Below are 21165 nucleotides of genomic sequence, written 5' to 3'. Positions count from 1 at the left end.
CAAGGGAGCCACTCGTCCAGCCAGAAAAGGGCCGAGCCAGGAGGAGGTGTGGCAGGCAGCCCACGGTCCTCTTTGGTCTTGCAACTTTAGTACCCAGAGCTCGTTCTACACAGACCATTCTTCTACACTATATTTCATCATGTTGGATGCCTTCCATGCAGCCCTGCATCCGGACGGAAAGGAAAGGGCATTAGCTTCCCGCCTTCCTAGGTTTGACAGCGCTGTACTGGGCTGCAGAGGCGTCTCTTCTCCATGTTCTTAGGGTCAGCCTGCCAGTCTCCCTGAATACACGAAAGGCCCCCGCAGCTGCAGGGTGTGTATGTGTGTGTGCGTGTCTGTCTCCTCTTGTTCCCTCTCCACACGTCTTTCCATTGACAGTCGGGACAACGGTAGGCTCGGAGCTGAAATCTGTCCCTCCTAAAATGCCTCTCAGGTCTCCAGTAGCTCCCCCTACCCCCATTTTGGCTTACGCACTCTGAGCAAGTGTGAGATGTCGCGTGTATGTTTGTGGCAACCGAGGCTGCAGCACTCGCCAAACCTGTCCTTCGTCTCCCGGTCCCCAGAATTCTCCAGCTGACCGGACTTGCGCCTGGCACACACAGCCCTGGGGTGAGATGGAGCCGGTGCCAGGCGCTGCCAGGCAGCAGCCGGGCGATCGACTTGTCCTCCTCGGTTTCGTTTCTCCTCTAGCTCCCTCTCCCAGGGCGCACTCCAGCTACCCCTTTGGGCTTTCTTCCAGAGGTCGCCCTTGGGACCCAGGGGCTTTCCAGAGGGAAATGGAAGGTGAAAGAAACAAGGGGAAGGCGGGAGGTGGGGAGGAGGAGCCTCCGGCCCGGGGAGGGTGGGAGGAGCCTCGGGGGGGCAGTGTGGGAGGAGCCTTGGAGGAGGATCTGGGTGGAGAAAGCGGCTAGGCAAACCCGGGATGGAGGGTTGGCCACGCAGGCGCGGGGGGCAGCGCCGAGAACCCCACGCGGGAGCTTCTGGAGTCTCTGGCCACCGCTTCTCGCTTCACTGGAGAAGGGGCTGGGGCCAGGAGGGAGCTAATAAAGAGTGAATGAGCTGCAGCCGCTGTGGCGGCCGGAGTCAGCCGGAGCGGCACCGGGGCCGTGCGCCCGGGAGGCGGCGAGGGGAGGCGGTTCGCCTTGTCCCTCCCATCCGTCCCTCTTTCTCTCTCTTCCTCCAGCTGGTCCCAGAGCCCGGCTCGGTCCGGTCCCTCTGTCTCCATCCCGCACTCTTCCACCTCCTCCGAGTCCCACTTCTCACCTAGGGCGCCCCGAACTGCCATGGGTTAGGGTGGGGGCCAGGAGCCGCGCGAAGGACCAGCCCTGTGCATCCGCCGGGGGGCGCGGAGCCCGAACGCCGCTCGCCGCTCGCGGGCGCCGGGCATGGGGAGCGCGGTGTGAGCCCGCACCCGGGGAGGACACAGGAGCTGCGGAGACGGGCGCGAGGAGGTGGAGAGCGGTGGATTGGAAGGACCCGAGGGAGGAAGGGAGGGAGAGGCGGGAGGGTGGGGAAGCGAGGGAAAAGTGAAGCTGGGAGGAGAAGGCGGCGGAAGGTGGGGATTGATGCTTCTGTTTTTTGTTGCCGCTGCTGCCCTCGCGCTGGGAGCCGAGCCGGAGGGAAGGCGGTGGAGAGATGATTGCAGAGTTGGTGAGCAGCGCTCTGGGGCTCGCCTTGTATCTCAACACCCTGAGTGCGGATTTCTGCTATGATGACAGGTAAGGGGGTGAGAGGAAGGGGTGACGGGCTGCGAGGGGACTCCACGGTAGCTCTGAAGCTTCCCGCTTTAAGGCTCGAAGTGCGTCTTGGAGGAACTGGTCCAGCCCCTGAAGATTTAGGAGACGCGTAAACATGAACACCTAAAGCAAACAGCGGGGACGCGAGCGCGCTGGGCGGGCTGAGGGAGTTTGGGTTCCTAGTTTGCAGCAGGTTCTCTCCCTTGCTACTCCGCTGTTGGCAGAAGCTTAAGTTTCTTACCGGAAATCGCAGCAATTTGGGAAACTGTTTAATGAACGTAATTTTTAAAAAAAAGTCTTACGTATTCCTTGGTGCAACAAAAGCACATTGAGCGATTTTACGTCTGGGCTGGAAGGAAGCTGCTCCCCGCCCCCTAATAGATCTTCCCTGTAATGTTTCCTTTTATTGATGGGACACTTTTATTTCCCGACATTAAAACACACGTTTGACAGTTGCCAAAATAGTAGAAAGAGAGATCGTACTCGGTTTCAACTTTGCCTTTTGACGCTTACTGTACTGTACTGTACTTTGAGCCAAGACAATGCTGCTGATGGTCGCTCCCGCGCCCCCCCCCCCCCCCCCCCGCCTCCCTCACCAATCGATGGAGTAGCGCTTTATAAAAGCCTGGCTTTCATTTCTTTTGGGTAGTTTTACGTTAGACGTTAGCGATCTTTTGTGCTAATTGGGGAAGAAGACGCCCCTAGAGACTGAAGTTGTCTTCTGCATTTGGGCTAGTTTGGGTGGCTAATGAGACCTGAACTGTGTTGTCAAAGAAACTGCATCGATTTCTGGAAAATGTCACAGTTGTGCTCTTGTCTCTACCTATTTTTTAAACGTTGTTAGTGTTTAGAAACTGATGAAAAGCTCCAATAGCCATTAGGGAAAATTCCAATTTGTGCCTTTGCGGTGTCTTAATCTGATTACAATTAAAACAGATGCATAATTAAAATATATTAGGGAGAACAGCACGCCTGCCTAAACTTATTAACCGGCCTGGGGTGTTTCATGCTCTATTGAAATTAAACCATCCAAAAAGTGAGCACAGATTTACTTTGACAGCTTTTCAGCAGCCTCTCTGGGCTACGGCAAGTGAATGGATCCCTAGGGTCAGGGCGAGGCACTGAGTGAACTTAAGCAAAGGGGTAGATAGTGAGGGGAGGTGAAGGCAGAATCTTCTCCTGGTGGTAATTAGCCGTGTTCTGTGTTCTCTGGTGTGCCCACTCTCTGGCTAAAAGCATGTTGGTGGATGTATGCCTCAAATCGGAGACTGTTGGTTCACACCCACATGTCTGTTATGAAGTCCCCTGATAATAGGTGCAGGAACATCCAACAAACCTTTCTTAATACATTTTATGTAGTGTCTATCGGAGACTAGTTGATAGGAAGCCACTGTTAGACATCAACTTTTTCTCAGCTTTTAAGCATTGTACAGATTTTGGCAGTTACGCTACATGCCTTGAGAAGTAAATGATCTGTGTGTAAGAGTCGGGTGAGCTGCTTCTGTTCCCTCCAGTTCTGTGTCACTGTGCATCTGCTGCTTCTAGGGTAGTGGCAAAAAAGCTTGTGCTTGCAAAGATGGGTGACTTTTCACTGAATGAGCCCCGGGATGAATCTGGGCAGTTACTGTTGGGGACAGTTCCAACAGAAAGTATTTAAACCAAGATGTAGAACTTAGGAAAAAAAGTAACTTAGTGTAATACTGTAACTATTGTAGAACACTGTGATAATTCAGGTATTCCTCATGTATGCTGTTCTTTATTGCTGTCAGTTCTTTACAAAGTACACGTCAGGAAAAACTATCCTGTAACGATTAAGGCTGGCACTAAACTAAATTTGCATGGACTATAGGACTAATGCTGTAGGTCTAATGCTTATTTTGTATTCTTTATTCATCAGAAGTGTTAGGACTTTGTAACTTGGGGAGAGTGGTGAGTGTGATGATAAATTAGTTGTGCTTTTATGGTTGGCAATTGTTATAAGTTCTTTACATGCTATAGGTGGAAAGGAGTGTCAAGATTCCTGATTTCTTCCTAGCTACATAGAGGAATTTAAGGTGATGATTTGGCCATATCATCTAATTGATAGAATATATACAATATATGATATATAGACATTGTATACTGATATGATGTTGTGGGCCTGTTAATATGAATTACCCTTTGCTACAATTTGAAAAGTGTATTTTACTCTGATTTTCTTAGTAGCATAACTGCATAAGCAATCACATACTCTTAAGAGTATGAAATCTTTAAAGTATCAAACTAGGTTTTCATGGATCCTAGAAATTATGATATGCATATTGATAGCATGGCACTTAATTGGTGTCTGCATAACATGTTCGGGTGATTCTGTGCCAAGGTGCGCTGTGAGTTGTGGCTTTTCAGATGTACTTTTCTGTCTAGCTACTCTAAATCACTGGTGTGTGAAGGGGAAGAGAGCTGGGGAGTCAAGTGGAAACTGTAGGAAGATGATAATGTGTTTATTTCCACCACTCCGTTTCAGACTACAAAGACTCAAGTTTAAAACTACATCTGTAGATTCTGCTATTCCCCAGGAACGGTTGTGAAATACAGTCTGTAAGGAGAGACCAGTGACGGAAGTGGATGAGCAGCTCTCCATGAGGAGATGGCTCTGGTGCTTGACTTGCTTAGCTAAATCAAGACTGCATTTTAGCTGTAGAATCTGGCATTTACTGTAGGAGGGCTTTATATTGCTTCAGCTGAAACGTTATTGCTGTGGTACTTCTCAAAGTTATCATTTCTTTTAAATATAGTGATCGAGTTTACTTTATAAACTATATATATAATTACTTTCAGTGTTTGATGTAGCTTGGTTGAGATTAAGTGGTAATCTGAAACTTTCTTATAGCAAAATCAATTTCCCTATGGTAAAATTTAATATTTTACAAGTGTTTTTGTGCTAAACTTAAGAATATGGCTATGATGTGCTGAAGCAAGCAGTCGAAGAGTGGAATTCATCATATCTGATGAAAAAGCATATATGGTTTCAGCTTCTTCCCTCCCCTCTCTCCTTCAATCTAGTAATGACTGGATTGAATCTTAAGTTGTGGTTAGAGTAAAATCGGAATTATAAATATGCAGACTCAGCCAAATTTTAAGTCATGTTGCTTGTGACTTCTTGAAGGACCCTCTCATTTTCTGGAGAAATTTTGATATTTAGGTCAGTGGAAAAAACTTGCTGACCCCAAATTCTCTGCTCTCATCTGTTTGTTGAGGATAACATTGCATCATTTTTCCTTCATCCTTTTTAAAAATACTGTTGTAAATTTTGCATGGCGATAACACTAAAAGAGGAGTCAGTTTACTTCAAAGCAACAAAAGTAAACCGTAACTGTTGTTTTATAGTCTGATTTCATTTTGTACATAAGCATCCAATTGGTGGGATGTCCGTTATGATTTATAACAAGTAAATAACATAATGCAACTAATACATGTTTTTATTCTCATGTGAGTAAAAAAAGACAGTTTGAGTTTTTGGAAGTGGGAAATGGGTTTGTGGCTGCTTTGAAAATTTTTTTCCCTATTGCCCATTTTGCATTTGTTAAACCCAGTCATGGTCATTAACATTGCTTTTAGGTTTCTTAGCTATTCCATTGTGCAATAATTGTGTGCAACTTGGAGAAACAACTCCACAGCAGAAATTTCTACTCTTCAATCAAAACTCCCCCAAACTTCTGAAGAGCACATTTCTAGTTTAGTTGTTCATTTGGATGTAAATGTAAATCTAAGCTTTTATAGAAACACTAGTTAAGATTTTTTGTTTAGACTCAAAGATTTTGATTAACAGTATTTAAAATGAAGGAAAGGAGGATTTAAGGCATTTAACAAATTTTTTTAGAAACGTGTTTTTTTCCCTAAAGATATTCAACTCTTCCTTCTATGTGATCATTTAATGTTATTGCCAGTTTGGGTTTTTGACCTGATGTGGTGAGAATTCCTTGTGAAATGATCGATCACTCTGTTAACTTCCCTCTAAAAAGTTATCTCTAAAGACTTGCCTTGGACCAATCTCGGATTGTTATCTTAAAATTCTAGTATGTTCAACCATTGAAGGCGTGCCTGGTATTTAGTAAAAGCATGTTTAGAAAGAATTATTATAAAATCAAAGTAAATAAGGGAGAAGTTTGCTTTGTATCAAAGGTTGTCTCAGGTCTTTAATGGAAGAAGCCAATGTGTACAAGAGTATTAGTTTACTCAGAGTTCCTTCCCAATTTATAATACAGTGAAAAAAATGCAAGTGAATGCAATTTATAGTTTATGAAATATTTTATGTGACATTTTATTTTCTAGCTAAGTTTTGCTTGTTTCATCAAATCTATGTGGAAAAGGCTCATTTTGCTGTTTGAACAAGTACATCTCTTAACAGTAAATTAAAATTAGATGAAGCTAGTATGGACCACTTTGCCTTACCGCCGTTGAGCCTGTCACATGGAGTTTGTCCTAGCAGATGACCCACATACAGGCACTGGAAGGACATGTGCAAATGCTGTAGGGAAAATGGCTTACCAGCCATCTGTCTCTTAGTTGTTTTTATATATATGTATATATATATATATATTTCATTATTAATTCACATTGTCTTAGTTTTTCAGTGCTAATATGCCCCTATGGTGACGCTGAATTCCTCGCTGCTATAATTCTGAAATTGCTACAACTTCTTGCATTCCAACATGAATTAGGAGCAGTTTGTCTTCCTAATCTCTTTGTTGCTGTTCAGCACACTAAAAGCACTTGTTTAAAATGCCCGTGATAGTGCAGCTGTTTATCATAGGCAAAGGGTACATTTTCTCTAAAACACGCACATTCATAATATTAGGCAAGGACAGAGTTTACCCTTAAGACACTCTGAAAAATCTGTGGCTGACAAACCTACTTTCTTATAACTTGATTTTTCTCACCCAACATGCTTTTAACTTAGTAACATTCATCTTTTAAGTTTTTTGATTCTCTCTTGGAAGCTAAGTATTATTTCAGCTTTGGGTACTTACTTTAATGGCTTCAACAAAAGTGACAAGTGTGGCAGCCTTGATGGAAAGGGCAAGTGGGTTGTTGAACGTATAGACCTCTCCTCCATGAATAGCTGTCCTCATTTAGAGCCTTGTTGGAAAAAAGTGGAGAGACCTGTCACCAGGAATTGCATACCTTCTGTTTTTCATAGGATTAAAAAGGCATAAAATTTTAAATAATTATAGATGTAATTATGCACAATACTAGATGGTGTCTTTGAAGATTTGATTCGTATGTGCTTTTGAGGAGTAAATGACTGCATTCAGTTATTCGCTAACTATGAATACTACTAGACATGGGCTTCTCATATATATGGTACATAATACAAACAGCAGCTGTTCACTCTTGTCAGCAAGTATCTTACCTGTCTCTTCTTTCCCACCTGTACTTTAGCAGGTTCTGTAAAGTGTTTGAATCTGGGAGTTTGATGATAGACTTATAAAAATGCTAATAGCTTATCCTTTAGCAGAATTTCACTGGCATTTACTCATGTTTATTTTGATTGATACTCATATTTTAAAACTTTTTGGGACTCTGTTGGCTTCTCTCCCAGAACATTGGTGCTGAGGATGCATGGTAGATGGTGTGAACTGGCCTTGTTCTTGGTCTGGTGCTCATTGGCGCTTTATTCTTACTTATGGAAGCTTCAGAATGCCTCTCCCAGGTGTCTCCTTCCTAATTGTCCAGGTCAGTTGTTTTCCTGGGAGGTTGTAGCGGCTGAACTCTTCGAGTTAACGAGATTTGCCTCGACTGGCCGTAAGGATGGAAGACTTTTGCCTCAGAGATTTTTTTGGCTGTATTTTCTAGGCAGTTAACTCTAACATGATGCAGCGCTATCAAATTTCTATTGATCTCTCGTCGTCTCTTTTTTTTTTCTCTCTGACAGTTTAGCTTTTCGGTCACATTTGTCAGTTTCTCTGGTACTCAAGGTTTCTTAGAGTAAAAGGTGTAAATGTTTGTTTCAGTCTTTACAAACTTTTGGGGATTACAATTTTGGGTTCAACTGTGACCTTTTTTCTTTACAGGTAAATGGGAAAGAATTGAGTAAGCCTGTCTACTCAGGAGAATTGTGAAGAAGGCGGGAACACTGAAATGATTTGTTTTCAAGATTCTGCATTAAAAGTTGCTATCATGTTTTTAGAGTAGTTTATTTTATTTAAGGACATTTCATAAGATGCAGTTAATTTAGACAACTAGAAATGATTGTTTTTAAGATGAGATGGAGAGAGATTTTGATTTGCTCATGTCTAAGAAATTAATATGCAAAAGAGACTAGAACTGAAAATTCTCACTCATCTTTAGATTCCATTTTATTGTGGAATTAAATGGAATTATATATACATTTACTTATTCCAAGTCTGTACACATGCCACATTGCTTGAGGGCAGTGCTACTGTATCTGTTTTAAAAGTACCTTAGTATCTGGCAGAGGAGATGCTATTTGCTTATGATAATTTGATGTAAGCTTTTGTTTCTTGAATTCTTGGCCAGGGCATTCTGAGATGTCAGAGTGAGGCAGAGTATGAAGTGTGCCACAGCATGTAGCTATAGTCAAGGAGGCTGACTGAATTACATCATTTGTCAAATGAGACACATCAGTGCCCTTAGAATAGCAGCTGTGTGCTAGGTGTTGTAGCCAAATAAAATGTTTCTGTCAGATCCCTTTGTCTTTGATGATTACCCTTCATTTCTGTGGAATTTATTAAAATAAATGTGTGATTATTCCTCAGGAGCATCCAGTTAAAAAAAAGAAGCAAGTTCTCTATAGGCTTATGATTATGGCTTAATTGGGAAACAATGTATGTAAATATTGCCATGGGGTAAAGGAATTTACTGACCTGAAACTGACACGTTCACAAATCTCAGTAATGAAAGTGTCTTTTTCCTAATTGTGATTCCAGAGATTATTTATTTCTTTAAAAGTAGAAAATTTTGTACTTGCCTAGAAATTCTCTCTTGGCATCATTTAGGAGTGTTTTAACTTCAAAGGATGTGTTATTTGCTGAAGAGTGGCCACTGGGGTGCAATACGGCCCTTGACATTTTGAACAGTGTTAAATGATGGCACTCAAGTATTTCAAACAGCCATGTTTCAACGTTGTTTAAAAATCCAGTGGGAAGAATGGCAATCCATATAACCCTACATGCTTGGAATTCTTTGGGTATTAATTTTAAATGCAGTTCACAAGTTTGCTTTCTACAAATAAGTTTTTTTTTTTTAAAAAAAGATGAATAAGGTAGTAAAATTTTTACAGCTGTGTCTTATGAAATTTTGTTTTCTTTTTTCAATTGCTTGTAAGTATTCTATAAAGAGACTGAAAGGATGCAGACCATAGCCTTGTTTTTTGTTTTTGCTTTCATCTCTTAGTTGGGTTATGTTTAGGACATTGTTATAAAGCATATAGTTATTGAACTTCTCTTATAAACTTAAGATTATAAAACTAGTCTCTGAGAGAGGCAGATAAGTGAAAACACTTTGGGAAAAGTGAACGTATTGTTTTTGTTAATTTCTAATTTGTTCCACAATGAAAGCGTGTCTACTCTGCTTTCTTTTCTGTTAGCGGTATCTCTTGGATTAAAAATGAGAGTCAATAGTTTAACTCTTTACAGTGTCAGTGCATGTTTGAAGTGACATCCCTGCAAATTGTGTCCTCATCAGGGGTTACCTTAGATGGTGGCTATAGAGATTATGTTCCTAGGCTTGATGACTTTCTTCAGTTTGGAGAGGATGCTTGTCATTACAGAGCCATTTCGGAGAAGGGTTTCTTGAGGTGGGACTGGCAGCTGTGATGTTCCTCTGGGGACCTTTCTCATTGTTTTATCAACTGTCTTTTGGCTACTTCTGCCTTCATATCTTCAGGTTTTTAAAGATATTGTAACACTGAGCCTGCTGCCTTGGATTGTGAAAGATATCTTAGGTTCTAAGTACTTAGGATCCAAATATTTTGTCAAGTGTACTTTTAGAATAGGATGTTCCCCTCCTCTTCCAAATAATTAACTACAGGACTGCTCTCCCAAAGCCATTGAAAAGAGCTAATTTTGACAAAGCAAGTTTCTAATGACAAATTTTGCAACTACAAATTTGCAGAAGAAAAGTTCTCAGATGATGAAGAAGTTTAATCAGACAAAAAGACATTTTTATTTGCAGAAATAGGCCCTTTAGAGGGATGCAATTATTTATAGCTGATGTGAAAAACTGGTATACCTGAATTCATTTGGTAAACTTCATTTAAAATTGGAAGGTTATTCTTGTTAGTCTATTGAAAAAAAATAGTGCTGAATTGTGTCAGTGAATTTATATTAAAGAAATACGATTTTACACTTTAACCTACTCTTATAAGGATATGTACTGATTTAACCAAAGAGAATGAATTTGAGATTTGAATAAAAATCTATTAAAGAGACCTGTGTGTAGCCTGAAATTACCAACTGTAGTTTGCCACATATATCTAGTCTTCTATTTAAAATATCCCATTAGGGGCCAGCCTGGTGGCGTAGTGGTTAAGTTCGCACATTCCACTTCGGTGGCCTGGGGTTTGCAGGTTCAAATCCTGGGTGCAGACCGATGCAGCACTCATCAAGCCATGCTGTGGCGCCCTTCCACATAAAAAATAGAGGAAGATGGGCACAGATATTAGCTCAGGGCCAGTCTTCCTCACACACACACACACACAAATATCCCATTAAAAATGATCTCTTTAGGTTTGCTTCTTCCACCTCTATATTTTCAGAGTCTTTGCATTTTTTCTTTTAAAAACAGTGGTGATTTTGCTTTTGTTCCATATTGAACAAAAAATGAAATTTCACTGTTTTAAAACCTCTCATTTGTTATCATCGTAAATAATGTAAACATTTCTATGAGAGAGTATTTAGTAGCTAGTAGCTACTTTTAAATTCATGCCTGAATGATACTGAGGATGGATAGTGAGGATGCCTGTGGCAGGCAAGGGGGCTTTAGACCTGGGCCTCTCATAACTTGCCCCCTGCCTTCATCCTTTGCTATGGACAATTGCTTTTTAAGAAATCTTTTAAAATGCAGTTTAAATCCCCAGTTTCTTTGAACCAGGTGGAGCTCTCTATGCCTCTCCTAAAGGGACGTTTTTGAGCTGGACATTTTGTTGGATCTCTTTCCATCTATGTATATGTGTATATTTCCAGATCAATGCTTCCCAGACTTCAATTTGCCTGCAAATCAGGTTGTTAACATGCAGATTCTGTGTGGAGTGGGCCTGAGCCTACATTTCTGTCATTCCCAGTGCAGCAGATGCTGCTGGTCCCTGTAATGTACACATCGGCTCAGCATGTTTTACAGGCATAGGAAAAGCCTGCCTACATTCCTGGATTCAAAAAGATTGAGGATAAGGTGCCTGTCTTCTGCATATGAGTTTAGCCATTTTATTTAATCTCTCTACATTTTGTTTTTGTCTTTGTTCAATCATGACATCTTCTCTAAATTGATCATATGGGTTTGAGGTGTTGTGTAGATTTTGAAAAGGTAGAAAGCCTGTTGAAATTCAAGGAGATGATCTCTATTGTCATATCTGTCACCATCTTGTATTACAGGATCATCTTCTTTGTAACATTACTGTGGAGACAGACGTTGGATCCCGATTTTGACAAATCAACTGATACGCAGTTGCCGTAGCCTTATGACTTGAATAGATGCTGATGCCTCAGCTGAACCTCTGTAGTCACTGCTTTTATTAGTTTACACTTTCATTGAACAATCCCTTGTAAGGAAACTTCGCTTACATTGCACAAAGACTTTATAGACTTATGGAAGCAGGCAGCAAAATATAGGTATTTAGGCAGCTGAGAGGAGAAAAGATAAAGATTTACTAATGATATTAAGCACTGGGGGATGCTCTCAAATGAAGGTATCCAAACAGGATTACAAATGGTTGAGCCCATAGCTTTTGGGCACTTGGGGCAATTTCTGAATGGGTGAATGCCCTGTGTATCTGAAGTTTTAAGTCCCTACCTAATAGAAATCTTTTTAAAGAAGTCTTTCTAAAATGAGTTATAATTATTCCTTTCTTTTTAAAATACTGTACTGTATACTAGAGGCAGTGTCGTGAAGGAACACTGGGCCAAGGTAAAAGACTAGAGTTTTGGTCTTGGAATTACCACTTTATTAGCTAAGTACTTGAGTTACTCAGCTCTCTAAAATTCAATCTTATAATCGGTCAAGAAGTGAAAATAAGAATAACAACTGCTGACCACAGAGTGAGGATCAAATGAAATAGTGCGATGAATGTTCTCTGTGTGTTTTAACAAGCTCCGTGGTTATACCCTTAGAAGCAGAGGTGTTGGACCAGAGGATGAATGACGCAATTAGCACCCTTCATTAGCATCTCACTCTCTTCTCCCGTGAGGACAGAGCTGTGCTCTACTTCACCTTGTTGCTGACTTTTTCGCCTGGAGTCCGTGGGTGAGCTCTTGCTGCCCCAGCTTCTATTGCCACCCCCACGCCCCATCTCTGCTTCTAATCTCTGTCCACCCTTTTGGTTGGCAGTCCCTTGTCTCACCACAGAAGCAGTTTTTGCTCTCCTCTGTTTCTTTTTTGTTCTTGCTTTTCCTGTGTTTCTGGTCTCTGTGCATGAAAGCTTATTTTGAATAGACATTCTGGCCAATCTGAGCACTTCTTTCCTTCTGCAGAGTGAAAGGACCAATTACAGTGCATCGGGTGTAAATAATCTTTGGTACTTCGGTTCTGCTTGGCAGGGCGTATTGTTACTAGATACTCATGGTCTCCCTTTGCAGTGACAACCCTTTTTCTTTTTGGAATATGTTCAGACCCAGAGCAGTTCTGGCGGCTCAGTGATTAGGAAAGCTGTACTATGTCAGATAAGCTGAAGTTTTCCTGCATTGATGTGTTGTGTTAATCAGTGGCGTACTGAGACTTTGCAGTAAGTATGTTTAGCACATGTACTGGATGGGAACATCTAATATCTAAACCTGGTGATACACGTTTGTAACTCATTAGAAAATGTTTCTTTCTTTTAGACCTTTTCCAGCAACAGGGTGGCAAAAAGTAAAAAGACCACAAGAACTTGGATATCAGATAATCTAGGGATCTAACCCCAGAACAGTTACTCGCTAATTGTATAATTTTGATTGTGTTACTAAAACTCTTTTACCCTCTGTTCCCTGTTCTATAGAATGAGGACATGTCTGGCCCAGTGACCTAGAGGTTAAGTTTGGAGCGCTCCATTTTGGCGGCCTGGGTTCGGTTCCTGGGCACGGACCTACACCACTCATCGGCGGCCATGCAGTGGTGGCGATCCACATACAGCATAGAGGAAGATTGGCACAGTTTTAGCTCAGGGCAAATCTTCCTCAAGCAAGATTGGGAACAGCTGTTAGCTCAGGGTGAATTTTCCTCAGCGAAAAATAAATAAATAAAAGAATGAGGATAGTAACGCATACTTTTTAGAGCTGTTGGGAGAATTTAATGAGATAAGTTATATAAAGTGCATGGTACAGTGTCTGGTGTCTAGGATACTTGTTAAATATTTCTCTTAATCACAAAATTATTCATTAACTTTATTGCTGATAGTTTATAATACTTTCTTCACTATATAATGACATCGGAAAGTATTACAGAGTATTTAAGGATTTTTCTTAAAAGTCAGTATTCAAAAATTTAAACTTATTTCTAGTAATATTTAGCTTAGTATTTCAGATAGATTTAGAGTAACTGAAAGGGTTCAGTGAACTATATTAAATAACTACTAATTTTGGAATTTAATTTTTATTTTGAGTTTTAAGTTTGGGGAAATAACGTTGAAGCTTAACCATTATGCACGCACATATCCACACACACGCAAATTTTGCCAATAAAATGTTTGCAGTGTATACGCAATTAAAAGTCCATATGAAAAACAGGACTAGGATGTCTTCCTTCTCCTTCACCATAACTGACTTTCTTCTTTAAATTAGATACTGTGCATAGGAACATATGCAAAATTATGATTTCTTAGCATCTTATGAGTTGTTCCACTCTATGATGTGTATCTTAGACAATGAAAAATCTTGAACAATGAAAATGTGGGGTTGTTTTCAGTTATACTGTGAAAGATTATGTTGAATTAAGAGGTAGCCCAAATCCCAGGAATACTTTCATTTACTTTTTGTTTTACAGTGAGCAAAACTGGATATAAAAGCTCTGTTTGTTCTTTGAAATCTTTTCTGCGAAGCTTGTAATTCTCTCTCTCGCTGCCTTGCTTTCTCCAGGACCTACAACTTGCATTAATTTATTTATGGATGGTTCTGCGTTTAAGAATATTGATTTCTTTCCTAATTAAAACCGATCTTTCTCATGTTTATCTAACATTTTTCTAGGGATTCTCTCTATAAAGAGAATGTATAACCTTATAATACTAACATTTCTGGCTTTCCTTCCCCCCCACCCCCCCAGAAAAAGAAAAACTTTCCCCCCCAAAGTACAGGTAAGCTAAGTATGTTGAAGGTTTACCATATTGATAACAGGGCTTTCTCTTCAAAGTCAGGGTATGGCTCTAATGATTCCCCAGGGTCCCTTCCAGCTTAAAGCAGGTCACAATCCTGGTGTTATGAGTTTGGGTTTGTTTGCCCAAGAAATATATTTGAAAGTGGCCATTTGGGGGCAATTAATAATGTTTTAAGTAAAACATTGGCCATGTTGCCTCATGGACAGTGGAAAATGAGGCACATTAATACAACAAACCATATCAACCAAAGATGTTTTTACCTCAGCCATAATCATCATTTTATTTCTTATGTGTTCCCTTATTCTCAGTTGGAATGTTTACTCTGTTCCTATTGATAACTAAATTCTAACAGCAAGTGGCAAGCTCCTAAAAAGGAGAACACTCTTGGTTCTTGTTGGATAGCAGCCTGGTTTTCTCTAGTGCACATCTGTTCCTTGGAACATTTTTAGAATATTCAGGTGAAAATGCACCCAGTATTCTAATAAACCAGATTCTGTTACTGATGGGTTAAAAAGAAATCAGTCATACTGTTTTAATTTATTAAAGGAAAATAGCAAATGATTTTTGCAAGATGGCTCTCAACTCTCTGGAATTAGTTTAAATTGGTACAAGAAACCAATAATTCAAGACCTTGTTAAGCATGCCTCAGCAGTTGAATTTTAGGACTAAACAAAAGATTAGCAGTCGGACTTCTCCAGGGTGAGGAGTTGGATGGGAAGGCATGGTTGTCTATTGTGAGGGAGAAGGTTAAGTATGACATCCCTATAAATGAACTTTGGTGGGATTGAGAGAAGTTGACTTGAAGAGGATTTTGCTTCTTTCTTGCCTATGATACAGTACCTTCCCTTCATGGTATAGAAGAGGGATCCTTATGGAGCAGGCTGAATGAACTTTCATTGTGGGGGAAAAACAGAGGCATTGCAATGGAAGATGGGTAGTTTTGATTGGTATCTTTGTGAGTTGGAACTAGAGCAGCAAATGGTTGTCAGCTTCTGGTGGTGAAATCAAGACAAGTTGTTAGAATGGAAATCCTCCTAATTCAACTGTGTTTTTGGAAGTAGCTCTTTGATGTTTTTTAAAATTCTGTGATATATTTTGATTGCATGCTGAATTTTTGGTGTGTGTTATAAAATAGCAGCTTGTTTGTATTAAAAAAAAAAAAGGCTATCATCATAATAAATACCCATATGCTCATCTTGCTCATCTTTGTGTACTTGAAATTTGAATTCTGAGAATTTATTCTTTTGGGGAGGGGGGTGGGTTTTTTTTTCCCAAACTGAATCCCAAAAGAATTGGTAAATTTAATGTTAAATTGGACAGTTTATTCATATACCACAAACCTTGTAGATTTAAGGTAGACCATGGATAATATTTAAAAGTTAAAATTGTTTTAAATACTAAGCATAATCTTAAGTTTAAATTTTTGTTTTTATTTCTTTTTGTGTCATCATTATTTACGAAAACTGGTTGAAAATGAAGTTCAAAGATTTCCTGTGAATTATAAGATTTGACAAGAACATTATTTACTTTATACTTTTTCTCAAAACCTGAATAAAAACTTAAACTAGAATTTAGCTCAGATTATGTTTTTTTAAAGCATCTGTGGAAGTCTGTATGAAAACAGAGTAAATGCTTTACATGCACATTACATACTCCACTTGAAGAAAATCTTGCGTATATGTCTGCAGACTATTTGTGTGTTCAGAAAGAGTTTACCAGAATAGACTGAAATGGGTAGAAATAGGCCAAAGTAACACTGCAGCTATAATTTTATGAAAACTGGGATGGTGTTCTCTCTCAAAATCTTAAGTAAATGGAAACTAATGAATATTTCTTTTGTATAATATTATAGGTTTTCATTAACAGAAAGAAAATTATTTGTACTTTAATAAGGATTTTTTTTCCAGAAAATCACATCAATTACTGCTAATTCATTGGCACTCTTCACAAACTAAACTTCTATTCTATATCAACATTGTTATTAGAAAAAGAAGGAGATGAATGGAAATTAAGAAAGCAACGGAAACGATAAGGAGATAATTGTCCTCATACACATATCAACCGAAAGATTTAACGATATTTAGTAATGACATTGTAAATTGTTTTGTTGTGTGTTCTAAGCACTCACCTCAGAGGCTAGAAATAGTTGTTGATACTAGAGATGATGGAAAGAAGGGAAATGTAAGGGTATGTTTACCATTTAAGTAGTCTGATTTCTGCAAACTATAGTGTAAAAATATGATAATTCTATTCAAAGTTTGGGAGAAAGATTTGAATGTGGTTTATTTTAAATTCAGAAAATCAGCTCAAATAGGCATTTGCCTTTGATTTAAGAATGTTACGTCATTCTTATCTAGAAATGTGTTGTTTCCCAAGAAAGCATCAGCGTGGGATGCTTTCAGCTTGTGTCATCCCTGTATTCCTTTATTAAGCATTTATAAATGCTTAGTTGTGTCAGGAATCATGTTAAATATTGCGGGCACCGACCCAGAAGAAGATATAGTCCATAAGCTCAAGGAGCCTAGAGTCTCGTGGGGAGACTAAGTAAACAGACAGTTTCTCTTAAAATAGAGACATACTTGTAAGTGAGTACATAAGAGGGGCACTTGACCCAGCTTGGGAGGGAGGGGTGAGGGAGACAGTGGGGAGAACTGACTCCTGAAGAACAAGAATTAGCTTAAGATGAGAGAGAGGGTGGAATATTTGGAAGAAATGTGCAGAAAGAGAAAGGCATGATGTCCAGAGAGCAGGGCACAAAGCTAGAGGAGAGGGTGGGGAGAGGGGGAGAAGAAAGATGAATTGACAAGGTAGCAGGAGCCATATCAGTGAGGGCCTTGTGTTTCATGATAACATTTGGAGAATTGTCTGAAGTAGCATGAAAGCCAAAGCAAAGAGACCAGAAAGTTGTCCATTATAGGATTATATTGCCTAGATAGGATTATATGGTTATATAGGATTATATTGGAGGATATCTATTCCCAGTGGTGATGAGGATTAAAATAGGGTAGGAACAGTGATGAAAAAGAAATTTGGGTCTATTAGTGAAGGAAAGTTGATCTTACTTGATAACTAGCTGATTGTGGAGGGTTGAAGGAGAGAGACCATCCTCAGAGTTCTGTCTTGTGCAAGTGGGTAAAAAAGGAGACACACAGGTAGATCAGTTTGGGTGAAGGAAGGTGGAAGGATGTGCCTACTTTCCTTGGTGATTAAGAGGAGAGGAGAGATGTCAGAACATCTCTGCTCCCAACGTGTACATGGTGTGGGTGCTTTGGAGTTTGGTATGCCTGTATTGCTGCTTTGAACTGTTGCTAAAACACTGTCATTGGGCCTTAATTTCTGTTAGCATATTATTTATTTTTATAATAAGGACTCTTGGTTGTAAGCAATGGAAGCCCAATTCAGGGGAAGCAGAGCCTTTTGCTCTCTGAACTCAAGAGCTCTGACGAGGTCATGAGGACTTCATTTCTCTCCATATTTCTTGGTCTGGCCATCATGGTCATTGTGGCCAGTGGCAACCTAAGATTTCTTCCCTATCTCTCCCAGAAATGGTCCAGGGAGGACCTGAATTGTCCTGACTTTGGTTACAAGCTCATCCATGAAACACAGGGCTGGCCACTGGAATGGTGGGATGCTTTGGCCAGGCCTAGGCCATGTGCCTGTACCTCTTGCCTGGATATGAGTGGAGAGGAGGCAGGTTTGCCTGTCCCAGGGCATGTGCAGTAGGTTCACTACAGGAAAGAGGGGCTGTGTTAGAAGGAAGGGCAAGGTATTCTGGGAAGAGGGAGAGACCACACATGTCCATGGAACCCGTAATACCCACTTCCAGTCTATTCATAATAGCCTTTACAATTTGAGTAGTACTCTTTGGTGCCAACTCTATCATAAATGCAGTCTCAGAAGTCATGTGACCTTACTCAGTTGTTAGGTGGTCACCCATATGAGGTAGAGCATTCATATGGGGGGGGTGTGTGTGTATTTCAGATTATCATCTAAATTGGGAGTGGGCACTATGGCCTGGGAGCCAGATCCTCCATGTATCCTCTTTGTTGAACAGCCATACCCATTTGGGTGTGTACGGTCTATGGCTGCTTTCTCTCTACAATGGCAGAGTTGAGTAGTTGGTGGCTGGGACCTTGGGGCTTGCAAAGTGTAAAATATTTGCTATCTGGCCTTTAAACGAAAAAGTTTGCCACCCCATATCTAAATGGAAACACATCCTTTTAAACTCTTCTAGCGGTCTTACTGATCCCCGAGAGCACATCTGGGCACTCTCAGGGGTTCCCTAACATTAGTCAGGAAATGCGGGTCTAAGATATAATTGTTGGGAATTAAAGCTCAACGTCAGACTTAGAAATGTAAAATTTCGCTGACACCCCTTTCCCTCAGACTATACTACAGTGAGTGCTATCCGGTGACTTTTGTAGATTCTGGCAAACGTGCTGTCTGCGAGTCTAGGATAGCAGTAAGTGCCTAGATGGCACGGATCTGCACCACTACAGTCGTTACAGGTTTTGTCCTCACTTGTCCCTCAATCCCGACAGTGTTGGTGATCATGGTTTTCCTGCAACAGTAAGTCTTTGTGTGCTGGTGCGTCAGCCCCTGCCATGTGGCCCTGGCAGTCCCGTTTGGCCTGCAGGAAGCGCCTGCTGCTCCGTCTCAGAGTGGTGGCCCCTAGGATGCTTCTGTAGCTGTTTGTGAACCTGGCCCCCTCCTGCCTCCGTAGCCGCAAGCCTGTGTTTCCAACCAGTTGTTGCCCAGCTGTCTGCTGCTTTGTTACATTGTTTCAGGCTCTGCTTCCACGTGCTCTCCAAGGGTTTTGCGTGACCTCCCAGTGGGTATCTGCATTGCTTTAGCTCAGCGCTAAGCAGCTGTTTGGTATTCTTCTGCTATCCATTTTCTCATGTGGTCTGCCCACTGGTCCTGATTTTTTGTGATTGAGGTTTTGACACCTGCAAAGTGACTCTGCACCACTGCTTGGTTGTTGACAGCCTCATCTTGATGCATTTTTGTTCTTTGGGCTCCCCAGGGGGCACCCTTGGTAAAATGTATTCAATAATGCACTGCCGTGATAGAAGTTTTTTTTTTATTGGCAAGGAAAAGGGCCTTATGTTTTTGCTTTGAACTGGATTGCCATCTTCCACACTCTCTGAGTCCTCATTTTGTCGAATGGTTGTAGTTTGGATATGGTTGTCCTCAGGTAGAAAAATTGGTGTCAGGACCAGGATTGCCTACTGCAGAATTATATCTGATTCTTATACTTTTCAGGAATGTTGTTAACTTGTGGGGCTAGAAGTGTGTTTTACAAAACAGTAGGACCTGGCTTTTCAAAATTTGTAGCTCAAAGATTGGTTTGCAAATTCAAAATAATACATAGATTAATCCTCATGGAGTGGAAAATGCTGCCTTCGGTATAATTTTCAATAGTGAATTTGAAAAATAACTAATTATGCATGCATATGAAATGAAGTTGTAAGACCTGGCAAATAAATGGAATACATTTTAGCCAACAGCTACCTGTTCTACTTGAAAACAACACCTAAATACTCTTAATTTGATTTTCAATAAAAGCCTATTAAAAAGTTTTAATTCATAAGCCAGGTAGTAAACAATTTCTGTAAAAAGAGACGTTTAGGTAGAGAGGTTTTGACCTGGAGCTAGTGAAATAAATTTAAAAAAAATTAATTGAGGGGAGCCACATTAAATCCAACATATATTATAGTACTTGTTTAAAGGGTATCACAATATTCTGAGTTTGGTGAAAGTTCAATCCTGATGTTAAATTTTATGAGTAGAAAGATAATATATATGCATTATATGCAATTCTCTACTTGCCATAAGCCAAAGAAGGAACAATCAATTTACAAATAACACAGGGGCAGTAAATTTGTTGGCGGCAGTTCTAGGCCTGTTGTAATTCTGTAGTTTTTTCAATATGCAAGTGGTGAATTGCTGATGTTGCTGTGAGCCAAAGATACGGTGATATGTGAACGTGTCCAGGCAGCACTTACATTATGTAAGGCTTGGAGGTATTTTGATATCAGTGAAATACTTTATGGGAGTAATAAGAAAATGTGTCCTGTTGAAATCATATCCATAAAATCAATGTTATGTTGTTGTTTCCCTCCCAACTCGCATTTCAGGTTTAAAGGTTTTGCTTGGTGCTGTGTGATCAATTGAGACACAGTTCCTCTCTGGCAGCGGTTCATTTCTGAATCTAGACATCAGATCAGCTCTGTTCTAATCACAGTGATCATTTTGCGCTAATGTCAAGGAAAATGTGGCTTCCAACATGGGTGCCCTGTTTTCTCCTACAGAGGTTCAAAGTACATTACAATCTTCCTTTTGTTACTCTGGCTGTCATAATTTCTCTCTTTTGTCTAGTCCAAGGTGACTGCTGTAAACGAATGTAGACTTGGATTCTTTCTTCTGTGAGGATGCTTCCTTCTCTTCTAGGCAGCGTAGTATTTCCATCTCAAGTCATTTCCAGTTCATCTGTTGTGTACTTAAATCAAGATCTGAATGATTCATGATCATTATGAACATGATAAATGAATAATGCATTAAACAAAGAAATATTTAGGAGTTGTGTATTTTAATTCTCCAGGGGAATAAGAAATTGAGAAAATGGGCTAAATGTTTCCTGTTGAAGAGAAGAAAAATCAAGTGCCATGGATTGTTGACTAACGGGTGTCCTTGGGTTTATTCTTCGATATTTTACTTTCTGGCAGTATTACAGTGGGCAAGTCAGTGACTTGTCTGAACCTAGGTTTGCTCGCTTATGAAGAGGACAGTAATTCCTGATCTCATAGGGTTGTTGTGAGCATGAAGTCCAGCTTCATATACTTTAATTTTCCATTTAATCTGACAGGCATTGTGTTAGTGGAATGGCATGCAAATGCTGAGTCATATATGGTCTCTAGTCTCAAGGAT

The 21165-nt window shown here is 40.4% G+C and overlaps 1 protein-coding gene across 1 annotated transcript in view; it reads left to right on the top strand.

The window, feature by feature from the left end:
• Nucleotides 1-1525: 1525 nt before the first annotated feature.
• TMTC2 (transmembrane O-mannosyltransferase targeting cadherins 2) overlaps nucleotides 1526-21165 on the top strand; it is a 387351-nt gene continuing 367711 nt past the window's right edge. Inside the window, exon 1 of the mRNA XM_004417918.3 lies at nucleotides 1526-1718. Within this exon, the coding sequence (XP_004417975.2) occupies nucleotides 1636-1718 (83 nt within the window). The 5' untranslated portion in view covers nucleotides 1526-1635. The remainder of the gene's footprint in view (nucleotides 1719-21165) is intronic.

This window comes from Ceratotherium simum, chromosome 25 (genome assembly GCF_057802395.1).
Source record: "Ceratotherium simum simum isolate JZ-2026a chromosome 25, ASM5780239v1, whole genome shotgun sequence".
Taxonomy (NCBI): Eukaryota; Metazoa; Chordata; class Mammalia; order Perissodactyla; family Rhinocerotidae; genus Ceratotherium; species Ceratotherium simum.
The sequence above is the reverse complement of the archived record's forward strand: the minus strand, read 5'-3'. Positions and strand labels throughout refer to the sequence as shown.